Genomic DNA, 12,222 nt, shown 5'->3' on the forward strand with positions numbered 1-12,222 from the left:
TGGTGCTCCTGCAGCTCTTCTCTCTGACCACAGTGAGTCACTGACCTTTGGTGTGCTCCCACTTCTTATCTGTTTAGTAGGACACATGCAAGCACAGCTGCTGATTTTAAAGTTACAAGTAATGTAAAAGTGCTCTATGTCCTGCATGAAGGAGACTATGTAAATTGCATTGTCGTTAAAATTGCTTTTGGTTAAGTCGTGCTTCTCGGCTCGTCCACAATGGTCATACTTTGCAGTAAAATTATTAATCATGCTTTCTGGTGCTTCCTGTAGGTGCTTTTCCATATCTCCCATGACCTGACCCTTGCAACCCTGAGCTATCAGACTGCTATCTGGGATGAGGCAGTGAAAAGTATTCTTGGAGCTGTGACACGCAGTTATGATGCTGGTAATTTCACTCTGATGCAAGAGATTTGCAGTATCGTCCTTCCTGAAGGTAAGTCTCTTCTTGTTTATCTCCTGGCACTGACAGATAGGAAGTTCTTCCTTTTAAGCACAGCTATGTGTCCATTAATATTACTAGGCATAATAATGTTAGGAAGGAGCAAGACATACCCATATATATATATGGAAACCTGTGGAATTTGGCTAGTGCAAGGGCTGTTGGGCAATCAAAATTCCCAACTGTGGAAGGAAGCTCAGCAGTGCCAGCTGGTGTGGGTGATGTAGGAAAGTGAGCAAATTCTGTTCTGTAAGGGAGAAGGGGACATTGAGGTAAACACAGCTTTCCAGTTACAGATCACTGCAACCTGCCTTTCCCTCCATTCTCTTTATAGTATGCAGTACATTTATTTTGCAGCTCTTGATCATGTGAGTATCTTGATATGCAGCTTGGGACCAAGGAAGTTGGCTGTAGGCGATGAGAACATGTGGCCTCTTGCTAGCTAGAACAGTATTGTATTTAAAAAGATGCCAGAGATGCCTGCCTTTGCTTGTCCTGCTTCCTGCACCACTCTGCCAGCATCTGACTAAATCTCTGGTTTGGGTCTCCAGGATAGCCGTTCATTTACCAGATCTTGTCTTTTTCTTTGGAAAGCTCTATAAACTATTTGTAATCCTTTTTTCATTATTAGGCTGTGATAACCTAAGACACAAACTGGACAGCACAAATTCTGAGAGCATGGATGCTTGCAGAAGTTTAGAGGGCTTTGTGGCTTATGGACTGCTGTATGACCTGTGGTGGAACCTACCCAAAGACTCCCTTGTCTTGCAAAAGGCTGTTTTGGATCCTGTGCTGTGTCCCAGTGAGCAGACAGCCCTTGAGAAGAGTTACATTTCAGGTCACTCCTCCCCTGAAGAAACTCCTGATCAAACTGCAGATGAAAACCTCTGCAATACAACTGAAGTTCGTAGGTGTGAAACAGAAAGTGACTCACGAACTAGCTCGGTCGATTTGGTAGACAGTCAGTCAAAACTGAATGGCTGCAGAGTGCTTCTTTCAGAAGAGATTGCTGCTTTACAGAACACCCAGAGAGATATAGCTGAGGTCCAGCAGATTTTAGCAGATATGATCCGTCAGCATCAGCAGCAGAGGAACAATCTCCAGGAAAACACAAATGGAAGCACCCAGGAAAGCAACCTGCAGCAGAGTTCGGAGACTGAATCAGACAAACCATGCTCTGACAGCAACCAGATGAATTGGTAAGCTTCAAAACATGAATGAATGGATTGAAAAGTGTTGCTTTTAGTGTGTTTGTGCAGCAAATTTCTTGTTGATCTCAGATTGCCTCTGATCTCAAGCTTGTCACACAGGGACACTTCAACATAGAGCTCAAAGGTCTTGCGTTACCCTGGGGCTGAACCACCACGTGAATAAACTTGCTATAGCTGTGTAGCTTTCTGATATACAAAGTGTGTTGTTACAGTGAATAAACAGGGCAGCTTGAAAAGGAGAGGATAATGAAAAGGACAAGCATGATCTAAGAGATCTCTCTCTTTGTTGAACAATTATTTGGGACTTTGGCAAGAATGAGCTAGAGCATGTAACACTTGTCCCACTCTCTCCTGTGTTCCCTGTACAGGAGGGAGGCTATGCAGTCATTTAAGCAAAACAGTTACTCATGACACCTGCTCTTCTCTTGACAGTAAAGATGAAGTAAAACAACCAATTACACTGCCTGAGCTAACAAAGCAGCTTCTAAAAGCAAAGCAGAAACTAGCAGAATTTCCAGACAATTTAAAGGTAAGTTTTCAGAAGAAGCATTGTGGTTCTGAAAAAAGACTGGTTTTGTAAGGGCAGGCTCATCATAGAATCACTTTCATACAGAATGTAAGGAACAGTGACTTTCTTTGTGATCCTATGGCAATTTTGAGAGAGAATTGACACATGGCATCAGGGTGATATTTTTCTTTCAAGCGTAACTTTCTCCATGCAGTTGGAAAGTGTAGGTAAAGCTCCTGCATGGGAGAACTCAATGCAATATTCTGTGTGAATCTCTCCCATGCAGTTTAAAAAAAATCCCTTGCTACTTAGAATTATGTATGCAAAACCAATTTTGATAAACAGTGAAATCAGAAATTTAAGGTATAAAATGGCCTTTATAGATTAGGAACTGTAGAAACTACACATCACATGTTTGAAAACAATGTTTCCTAGGCTGTCTGACCCCCCTCCATTCTCTAGTCTAGAATGTAACTAAAGGTAACCACGGTGATTGTGCAAGAGGGGGCAAACCTGGTTAAACATGAGCTAATGCACTGGAAGAATAGGGAAAAAAATGCATCTGTCTGTTCCAAAGGCACTATAAAGCAGTGTCTTTAGAGAGCTGCCTGCCTGAATGTGTTGTAGTTGAAAATTAAAACTGAAAAAAAGAGTAGACATCACCTTGTGTTCCTTTTTTTTGCAGGTCTTCCCGTTCCCTGAGGTGCTGGAGTGCTGCCTTGTTCTCCTTCATATTGGCTCCCAGTGCCCTCCTGAACTACACGAACAGGCACTGGATCTCCTTAGGAAGCACAGTAGCGCCGACATTTACAAAAAGGCTGGCAGGAGGTTCTTGACATGACATTTTGAGACCAACCTGTCTCCCTTGAGCTGCCTATAGCTACTTAACACCAAGGCTTTTCTTTCTTCAGGTGAAGGCTTGTTTTGATGGCTGTGGTTATTTTGGATAAAACTACTCAAAAATCAGGCTTATATACAGACTTGCTTGTGGTCATCAACTACTTAAGGAGATTGTGTTAGAAAATTGAAAAGCAGTAGATTGTCAGCTTGAACTGTATACAAGATTTTTGTATAGTCTTTTTTATTTGTTGGAAGTTATGCTAATGAAAGCTCTTGCTATTTGTATGCAAGAGAAACAGTTTTGAGCAGCTGTATCAGTCTTCCAGCAGAGGAGAAAGAGTAGCTGCCCTCAGGAAAAATGATGTGTTTGTGAGCAAACTGACCCTTAAGCCAGTATTGTTCTTAAAAAGCCTTGTGAGCTTATTTTCCCTCCTTTAAATAAAGTCTTCTACCACCGTGAATTGGTATTTGATGCATAGAAATCAGTATCAATCAAAGCCAAATGCATTAAAAAAAGCCTTTTTTGTTATTCAATGTACTACATAAATCAAACTCAGTAGATAAAACAAGTGTGTGCTATGACTTAGCTTGTACAGGTGGCTTCACCATGCAACGCTACAAGGGAGGGCAAGATCTTTTATATTTGTTTCCAGCATAACTAGCAGGAGAGAAGGGATTTCTCCAGATCAAGGCAACATCCATGGCTGAGCAAACTGCTTTTTGCTACAGTGATGGTAAATTTGAGGTACTGCCGTGTTCTCTAGAAAATATGCTATTCTAAAGTGCAAAAAACAATCCTTGATTGTGGAGTCTTGAACATGCAACATTTTGACCAGTCTTACAACTTACCTAAAGGCTTCGCCTGTCTTTTTAGAAAAACTAACTCTTCCTAAGAAAAGAACAAGGCTGCATAAGACTTTGTGAACATAGCATCTATCTTAGCAATTTCTAGAAACAAGTTTTTAAATGCAGTGTAAAAGTTCATTAATTTAGAAAGTTTACAAGTACAATAAAGAGTGTGTAAGGAAAAAAGTAGGAGGGATGGATATTTTTACATCAAGAGCTGTTCCAGATTCTTCCAGCCAAAATGCAGCCTTGATAGTGATAGATTTCCTGCTCCAAGCTGAACAAAGCCTCAGAACAACTTAAAGAGCAGTAAGTGAAAGCCAGGGGTTATACTAAAAGAAGATCCTTCTGTAGATGTGTTAATCTGGTAAACTGTTGCCACGTAATTAGTTGTTGCTAAATTCTGTACAAAGTACTTGAAACCCAGGAGAGGGAGCTATGGCTTAACCAAACAGCCCTCCTACACTTTGAGCAAGAACCACTAGTTTAGATGGAGCAGGAAAACTTCATACAGGACAGATAAGCAAAACAGATTTGTCACTTTAAGTGGCTATGCTGCACTGAAAGAATACTCCACAATACTGCTAGCTGTGCTGAGACAAGCAGCAAGAGAATATGAGTCCCCCAGACAGATCTTAAGCTCCACTTTTATCAGCTACTATACAAGAAGCTCAAAAGCAGATTTTACTACGAACTTCCCCAGTAGCACATCATAAATGATAAAAGAAGAAAGAAACTTGAGCATCTTTGAGCAAGTATCACTCAAATTTAGATTCCAAACCTGAACTTTGGGAATTTCAGTGCTTGATGGAAAATCCAAAACAAGGCCTGGTTTAAAAAATTTATTTTACAAAAATTAAAAACAAGTAGTATTTACAAGCATTTTAAATACCAGCTCTAAACCTCAACTGCTAATAATGGATTGTTCAAGCTTATTTAAAATGCAAGACAAAGTCTTAAAATTTTAAGTTTGCCATGTCCAAAAGGGTTTTTGTTTTTCTTTCTTTTTTTTTTTTTAAGAAATGTTATTATAGAGCTATTGGGAAAAAAAATACTATAGAATAGCTCATTTTTTAAAAAGTCAGAATCCCAAGTTATTCTTCCATCTTCTAACTACTTTTCAGATGTTTATAATGAAGAGAAATGGAGCTGGTTTGTCTGTTGTTAAGCATAAAGTAAAATTAGGGACTGGAGAAGCAGGGGGGAGAAGAGGAACAAATACTTATCCATCTGCTGAACTACTTGTGTTGCAAGGAGAAGAATAAAATTTGTAGGTTAAGTGGAAGAAAACAGAAGTCAGAGTATTGGTCCAATCCCCTGTCAAAGGTGAACTTTTAGGCCTCTTAATCTATTTCCAGAACAGTTTCTTAATACCCATAAGAACTAAGCTGAGGCTCAGTATGGGTCAACCTGTACCATACAGAATTAGAAACTATGGACAGCTGATCAAATCAGCTCCAGTAATATCCATTCCCACTGTTGTTAAAGCAAATCTCTGAATATTTTTAGCTGCAAGGATCATTTTTAATGTCATCCGTTCCCAAACCTCTGCAGTGATCAAAGGGAGCAATTTCCACAGACTACACAGAGATAAAATAAGCAAAACATGAGGTGAAGCAGTCACCCTCACAACATGCAGAAGTTTTAAAATAAGCTTTATAAAGCACAATTTGCAAATTTGTTTGCATGTCTGTGTCCATTTTCACTGGATTTCCAGACCCTTAGCTCTACTGAATAGTCTACCGTTAGTCTTCCTTGCAGATTCTGTACAGTATAAAGAGGAAAAAAACAGAGGTATACACAGTAGGTTCTGTCTTTTGCCCTTGGTATTAAAAAGATGGCAAACCACAAATGCTGGCATTAGGAATTCAGTCAACTCAGAAGAGTTTCAAATGAAGAAGCAGCTCTTCAGCAAAACTGCAGGCCTTCTGCAGGCTGTATGCTGTAGATGCCATTTGTTTGAGACACTATTAGGGAAAATGGTTGAGGACAGCAGCTGCCAATATGGTAACCATGTTCTGCTGAGGGGGTACCGCTTATCACGGCTGCATGTTGTTGATAATGGCCAAAATGCTCATTTTCTCTTGGGCTGAGTCCACATCTTCATTTTGTTTCTGAGCCACTCCTGTGCCAAGGCCATACAGCCGCCCACAATACTTTGCATCATCAATTGTATCCTCAAAGAACAACTGCAGATTAAGGGAAAAAAAAAAAGGAAGAAACAGGTATTGTTTAATTGTGCCTCTAAATCAGAAAGCACCCAATGTTAATTAAACAGCTCATTTGAAGTCAGCCACCTCTAAGATGCAGCATGCAAATTAAAATAAGCACATGAAAGAGGAGTAAACAGAAGTCTGTGCCATAGAATCATAGAATCATTATGGCTGGAAGAGACCTCAAAGATCATCAAGTCCAACCGTATACCTGATGCCACCCTGTCCACTAAACCATGTCTTGAAGTGCCACATCTAAACGTTTTTTGAATATCTCCAAGGACGATGACTCCACCACCTCCCTGGGGAGCCTGTTCCAATGCCTAACAACTCTAACAGTGAAAAAGTTCTTTCTAATGTCGAGCCAGTATCAACAATTCCTATTATTGACAGTTTGAAGAGTGATGGCCACAAAGCTCAAAAAAAAAAAACCAACCACCCAAAAAAACCCAAAAACCCTCCAAAACAAAACAAAACACCCCATATTGTGCACATCCACATTTATGGACAGGAACTGAAGAAAGAAAAACCATGAAGAATACTGCAGTACCTCTTTCATTCTGAAGAATGCCATTCCTGTGAGAAGAGAGTCCGATCCTGCCTGATGTTGTCGCCCAATTCGCTGCAAATCCAGCTGATCTGCCACTTCTTGAAGGCCACCCTGCAATGAGAACAGAACACATTTTACTTTGGAAGACCCACCTCTTACAAAATTGCCACACTGCTCCAAAACACGAGGGCAAACACTGGCTACGATGAATCGATGCAGATTCCAGCAGTACACACACACCAGCTGTGAGTGAAACACAGTGGTAAATACTGTTCAAGAATGCATAAATACTCTTCTCAAATTTAGGTACCTTGCTTTCCTGCTGCAGATACTTGAGATGACTGCGGTTACATTCATAGGTTACAAGTGCTGGACCTTTCCCTCCCTTTCCTCAAACAAGACTCTGATTCAGTAGATAAATTGCTTTCAACCCTCTGAGTGTCTACTAGTTAATCAAGTCATGTAGTAGTTCACGTAGGAAGAAATACTCCACCTTGCATAGAGAAGATAAGCATGTTGAATTATAATTAGCCTCTGAAATTACTGATACACAAACCGGAAGGTTATGGGAATGTCCCCTATATAATATACATATTGATAAGCCTAAAACCAGGGAGGCAGTATCTGTTGGATACAAACTTAGTCATGGGTGCTTGTGTGTTAACTACTAACTTTTATACACATTCCAGTTTTAAGACTGGATATATGCAGCAGTTCTGTCACTTGGCTTACTGTACATTTACAGTGTTGATGCCCATCCACCATTTGCTTGCTGGGGAGATAGAGTACCTTGAGGTTTTTGCAGCTCTTCATTAAGTACTTTACATCATAGATAGATGGGAAGAAAAGGTTCAAGATATGGAAAAATTCATGTTCCTCTTCTGGTAACCTGGAATCTGTCAACAACTTCACCATGTAGCCAAAGTCATAACCACTGAAAACAAAAACATACAGAACCCAGATAAACAGGCAACACCTATACGCAGTCAGTACCAATATCTCATTCTTCACAAGAGTTTTGCACACTGTAGCTTTCAAACCTTAACATTTTCTGACATTCATAAAACTCCTCTGGATCAGAGCCAGAATTTATCCTGATCATCTATGTCAATGTAGGACTTCTGAATGCTCCCTGAGTGCCTCCACTAACCTCTTGCAGAACAGCTAAGCCATTGGGAAGAACATACTTTTCTTCCAAACACTGCAAGTTTCTGTAGCTATGGGCAACACAGAAAAGCAGGAAACCCTCTTAAGTATGTGTTGCCACCACCTTCTCCCCCCTCAAGTCCTTTCATTTGCAATGATATCAAGGACCAGAGGCTTTGTAATCAAATTGGTTGAAATGCTACAAGAAAGACATCTTAACCACACAGCTTTCTCGCTCTACGTAAACACAAGATGGAAGTTGAGACCACCACCACCATTGTAACAAAGAAGAAACAAAAACCTTACACACAAATTACTAAGTGTAGAAATCATATTTCAACTTGTTAATAACTTCTTCCACAGGGGAAGACTGTAACCGCAAAAGAATTTCCAAGCAACACTCAGACCTGAAATTTGCAAAATTCAGACCACAGTAAGCGTTAGTACAAAATGAAGTGCCAAGCGTCCTTACTTCTTAAACTTGGCCTTCATATCTAAGAACTGCAGAGCTACCAATTCTTAAAATCTGTGTCAGTCTCCATGAACAAAAGCAGCAGTATTTCAATCAAAAAGAGATTTCTCACTTTGCAGCGTCAGTGACCATCTCAGACCTACCTGTGGAAGGACAGCCATTTTACACTGTCACTAAGGACAACCCCAGATGTCATAAGCAACTCAGCAAAATGCAGGGTATCGATCCCTTCTTCTTCGTGCTTCTGGAACTGCAGCCCAGAGCTGGCAAGGAGGTCTATGGAATCCTGAGAGTACATGTCCTCCCTGAAGGAGAAAAGCAGATTTGCACTCAAGGGGCTACCAGGTCAGGTTCATTTTAGAAAAATTCTCCCCACACTGTATTTCAAAAATTGGAGTGACCAGTAGGCCATCTCTGGGTTCCACATTTGTGTCTCTAGAAAATTCAAATTGAATCAGTTTTAATACCCCTACTGCAGCCTACCCCTACACAGCTATTCTGTGACTGTAACTGGTTAGTAATTCTGTTGCTAGTGCAAATTCCAAAGATTCCACCTCCATAGAACTGAAAGGCGTTTTAAAAAAATGTCATCTCTGCAAGACAAGGAGAAGCACAACAGATGAGAGCACAGAGAAAGGGGGAGTTCTCCCAAATAGGAAGACATGCAACTCTAAGGCACTGAGCGTAATTCCTGTCTACATTTTTCTTTTTCACTTCACAGGGCATACCACTGGATCATCATCTCCAGTTCCATCTCTGAGAGTAAATAAAATTGTATAATACTTGACTAAGGAAGAAGGACAGGGATAAGTGATGATACGCTCGGTGGAAAGCTGAGCAGGAACCTGAGTTCTATACTAGTTTGTTTCATTTGAGGGCAGGGGCAGGAAGGACACAACAACACACAGAGCAAAATTCATGCCAAATATGATAATTGAATCAAATATAGTGATCACACTGTGAAAACGACTTCACTCTCATTTCAATACTTTTAAGAGGCTCACAAACTTGTGGAAGTAAATATTGTAACTTTGGCGTTCAAGAACTGTATGATATGCATGTAATAGCTATGAATTTTTCTAATGTTTTCCAGTGACAGTTCCATAAACATACTGATTGATTTCCTATAAATGGGGTTTTTTGCTGGATAAACCCTCTCTTTATTTCCAGGCAGCTCTAGTGGTAATTATGCTGAGTTTGTCTTTACAATTACAGGGGAAGGGATAATGAAACTTGTTTCAGCTGTAACCCAGAATATTGCAGTATGGAGGTAACAACAACAACTGCCACACTCCATTTAACAAGATTCATTCTCCTGAACAGGTCTGACAATTACACCAACATTTTCTTTAGATCCCAGTTGATATTTTACATACATATATGAAAAAAAAAATGTATAAAGTTTCAGACTATAACATTGTTCCAGAAAAAAAGTTCAAGGCACATAAAATTGTTGGCGATAGGCTATCTATCAAGGGAAAGGGTATTAAGGACAGGATTTCAGCATGGCTTTGACTTGCAGAAATATTGCCAACTCCCGTCATGCCAAAATAGGTTCCCACATAATCTGTGTTAGAATCTGAATTTTTATTGCTCAGAATCAGCCAGTGATGATGAACAGACACGTGCATTTGCCAAAGGAAAGCATCACTTCAGCAGAAGAGAACAGGCGATTATTCCCTAGCTCAAGAGACTCACGTAAGGTTGAATTTAAAGTTAAACTGCCAGGTGTTGATGCCGGAAGGATATTCTCCTTTCTCATTTGTGAAAGTCAGGCCCAGCTGGATAATTTTCAGAAGGTCAACGTTACACCGAAGGAGCTGATATTGATAGTCTATGGAACTGCGGAATTCACCAATTGGCCTTACAACTACTCCAGGAAACTCTGTGTCCTAGGAGAGAAGGGAAAAATCTTATTTCACCACTTACTCTATTAGGAGTCATTATTATCACTCTATTAGGAGTCTATTCAGTTCCAGACTTGCAGGTCTCGGCACTGCATTCTGTGAATTGTTCTGTAAAAATTCTTTTTCTTTTCCTTTTCCATATTTATACAGCTTTTAAACTGCTACAAGTCAGACACTAAAACACCCTACACAATTTGTTTACTATTGCATTCATTCATTCCAGGTATCTCTTCTTTCAGTTTTGTTTTATTCCAAAACAAAAATGTTATAAAGTCATTCAATATGCACTATTGTATAATCTAAACCTCTCTCTCTCGCAAAGGACTAACTCTCTCATTTTCCCCAAATCTACTAAAATGAACTTTTTTTTTTTATTTATTCAGTGTTCTTTCATGTTCTAAATACAAGTTAAATTTAGCACTCTGACCATTTTCATTTGATAGTCCAGATAGCAATAACCTTCGCTGGTTTTGAGGAACAGCCAATGCCTACATTAACAAAAACCACTGCCAATCAAAACAGACGTTAACAACAGAGCAACCATCTATTAGATGAAAAACACTTTACTTGGCCAGTGATTGTGTGCTATCTTTGCTGAAACCTAAACTCCCATACTATTTTTACTCTCAGATTAGGTCACGTAACTTCTACTGACGAGAGCATATGCAAAAACTTTCACGAAAAATCCAGTTCCGTATACCTGACAAAATTTTTCTCCTGCCAAAGGTCTTTTTGGGTCCACTCTTACAGCACAGCCAGTAAAACAGGTCACAAACACACTTTCAATGAGATCAAATAGAAGCAAGAAAGCTTGTTTCCCATTGACATATGATAAGAAAAAATCATATTCACTTACACAACTGTGTTTGACACTGAAATACTACACACTCTGTAGGGGCATGTGTTTTTATGCCACACTTTTAAGGACTTTTCATATCTTGAAGTTTAGCGTTCCTAAGTAAAGTTGGCATAACTCACAGTATCGTAACTAAAACCAGTTATTTATCTAACTAACTGGCTCCTGCCAAGCAGATACAGACTTGTAAGAGCAGGAAGAAATTCCTCCCACCTGGGGGAAGATTCTGGTTGTCTTAAACAAAGCTTTCTGAACGCATTGTCCTATGTACAGCCAGAATATTTTTCTTCCCTAAGAATCAACATGCAACCTCATTAAAAAGGAGGCAGCCCAGCTGACTAGTTGTGACTTGCAGGCCTTTTGTCCTACAGGACCATGGCATCTTCCATAACCAAATAGAGAAAGACATTCAAAGGACAAATACACTGGTGGAAAACTAAAGATCTAAGCCCAGTTGTACATCTGACCTGTTTCATTCTTCTGTTGCACAAATGAATATATTGTGAATAGCTAAATATTAAATGAATTCAGGTTTTTAAGGTGTTCTCTCTCTTCCCCGTCTTTTGTTCAACCCATACTCGACACTACTTGTATTAAATTCAGGAAAGCTTCTACTGAACAGCTTTCGAATTTTTCACCACCTAACTTCTAGCTCAGTTTGACTGAGGATAAGGGGAAATTATTTCTCATTCAAGAATCAACTTAATCCCCTATCCAAAAAAATCCCTTGACTAAGGCAATCAGGTCAAATATAAAATATTTACCATTGCAATGTAGCTGTAACTTAGAACAATCTCTCGAATTTTCCTCATCTCTTCTTCCAGATTGTTCGCCCATACTTCACAGATAACCTGGCTGTTCTCTGCAAGGGCTGCTGGCATCTTGCAGGGACCAAAGTAAAGACAGCTGATGTTGAATTCAGATGACAGCGTAGAATTGCAAGCTATACGATCTTATCGGTGTGCTGCATTAAACAGATAAATAAATAATACTTTACATGAAGAAAGATCTACATATAAGAACGAATACTCTGCTGGAGTCTGTCACACTTCCATTTTCAGCTTCAAACAGCCCATTTAAAGTTTACACCACGTTTTTTTTGCTTTTATCACTTCCTGCAAACATGCTGAATGAGAAGAAAACCTAGAGCAACTGTTCAGGTTACAAGAGTGGATGCACAACTAACAGTCCAGTTATTTACTAAAAGAGTCATTCTCCCTATCTTTCTTCT

General features: G+C 39.6%; 2 protein-coding genes across 3 annotated transcripts in view; one reads left to right on the top strand and one right to left on the bottom strand.

Moving 5' to 3' along the window:
- Positions 1 to 3,002, top strand: part of GEMIN5 (gem (nuclear organelle) associated protein 5) — an 18,281-nt gene extending 15,279 nt beyond the window's left edge. The window contains 4 exon segments of the mRNA XM_009695159.1: positions 274 to 436; positions 1,074 to 1,641; positions 2,086 to 2,182; positions 2,847 to 3,002. Coding sequence (XP_009693461.1) covers positions 274 to 436; positions 1,074 to 1,641; positions 2,086 to 2,182; positions 2,847 to 3,002 — 984 coding nt within the window.
- A 1,860-nt stretch (positions 3,003 to 4,862) lies between these two features.
- Positions 4,863 to 11,973, bottom strand: CNOT8 (CCR4-NOT transcription complex, subunit 8). Of its 2 annotated transcripts, XM_009695160.1 has the most exons (6): positions 11,756 to 11,973; positions 9,927 to 10,120; positions 8,372 to 8,533; positions 7,400 to 7,544; positions 6,611 to 6,721; positions 4,863 to 6,036 (listed from the first exon to the last, which is right to left on the bottom strand). In XM_009695160.1, the coding sequence occupies exons 1-6, from the start codon at positions 11,870 to 11,872 to the stop codon at positions 5,887 to 5,889; spliced, it is 879 nt and encodes a 292-aa protein (XP_009693462.1). In that variant the 5' UTR covers positions 11,873 to 11,973; the 3' UTR covers positions 4,863 to 5,886. The 2 variants fall into 2 exon arrangements, with proteins under 2 accessions (XP_009693462.1, XP_009693463.1); XM_009695161.1 differs by lacking the exon at positions 8,372 to 8,533 and having other exon boundaries at positions 5,188 to 6,036; positions 11,756 to 11,872.
- Between the last annotated feature and the right edge of the window lie 249 nt (positions 11,974 to 12,222).

The sequence above is a fragment of the Cariama cristata genome, unplaced genomic scaffold (assembly GCF_000690535.1).
Source record: "Cariama cristata isolate BGI_N322 unplaced genomic scaffold, ASM69053v1 scaffold15892, whole genome shotgun sequence".
In the NCBI taxonomy this organism is placed as follows: Eukaryota; Metazoa; Chordata; class Aves; order Cariamiformes; family Cariamidae; genus Cariama; species Cariama cristata.

Excerpts from the sequence above, each read along its gene's own strand:
- CNOT8 (XM_009695160.1), bottom strand. The coding sequence starts at position 11,872 with ATGCCAGCAGCCCTTGCAGAGAACAGCCAGGTTATCTGTGAAGTATGG. Across the intron at positions 10,121-11,755 it reads GTTACAGCTACATTGCAATG|GACACAGAGTTTCCTGGAGT; the intron begins GTAAATATTTTA and ends CTTCTCTCCTAG. Across the intron at positions 7,545-8,371 it reads AAATGGCTGTCCTTCCACAG|TGGTTATGACTTTGGCTACA; the intron begins GTAGGTCTGAGA and ends TTTTGTTTTCAG.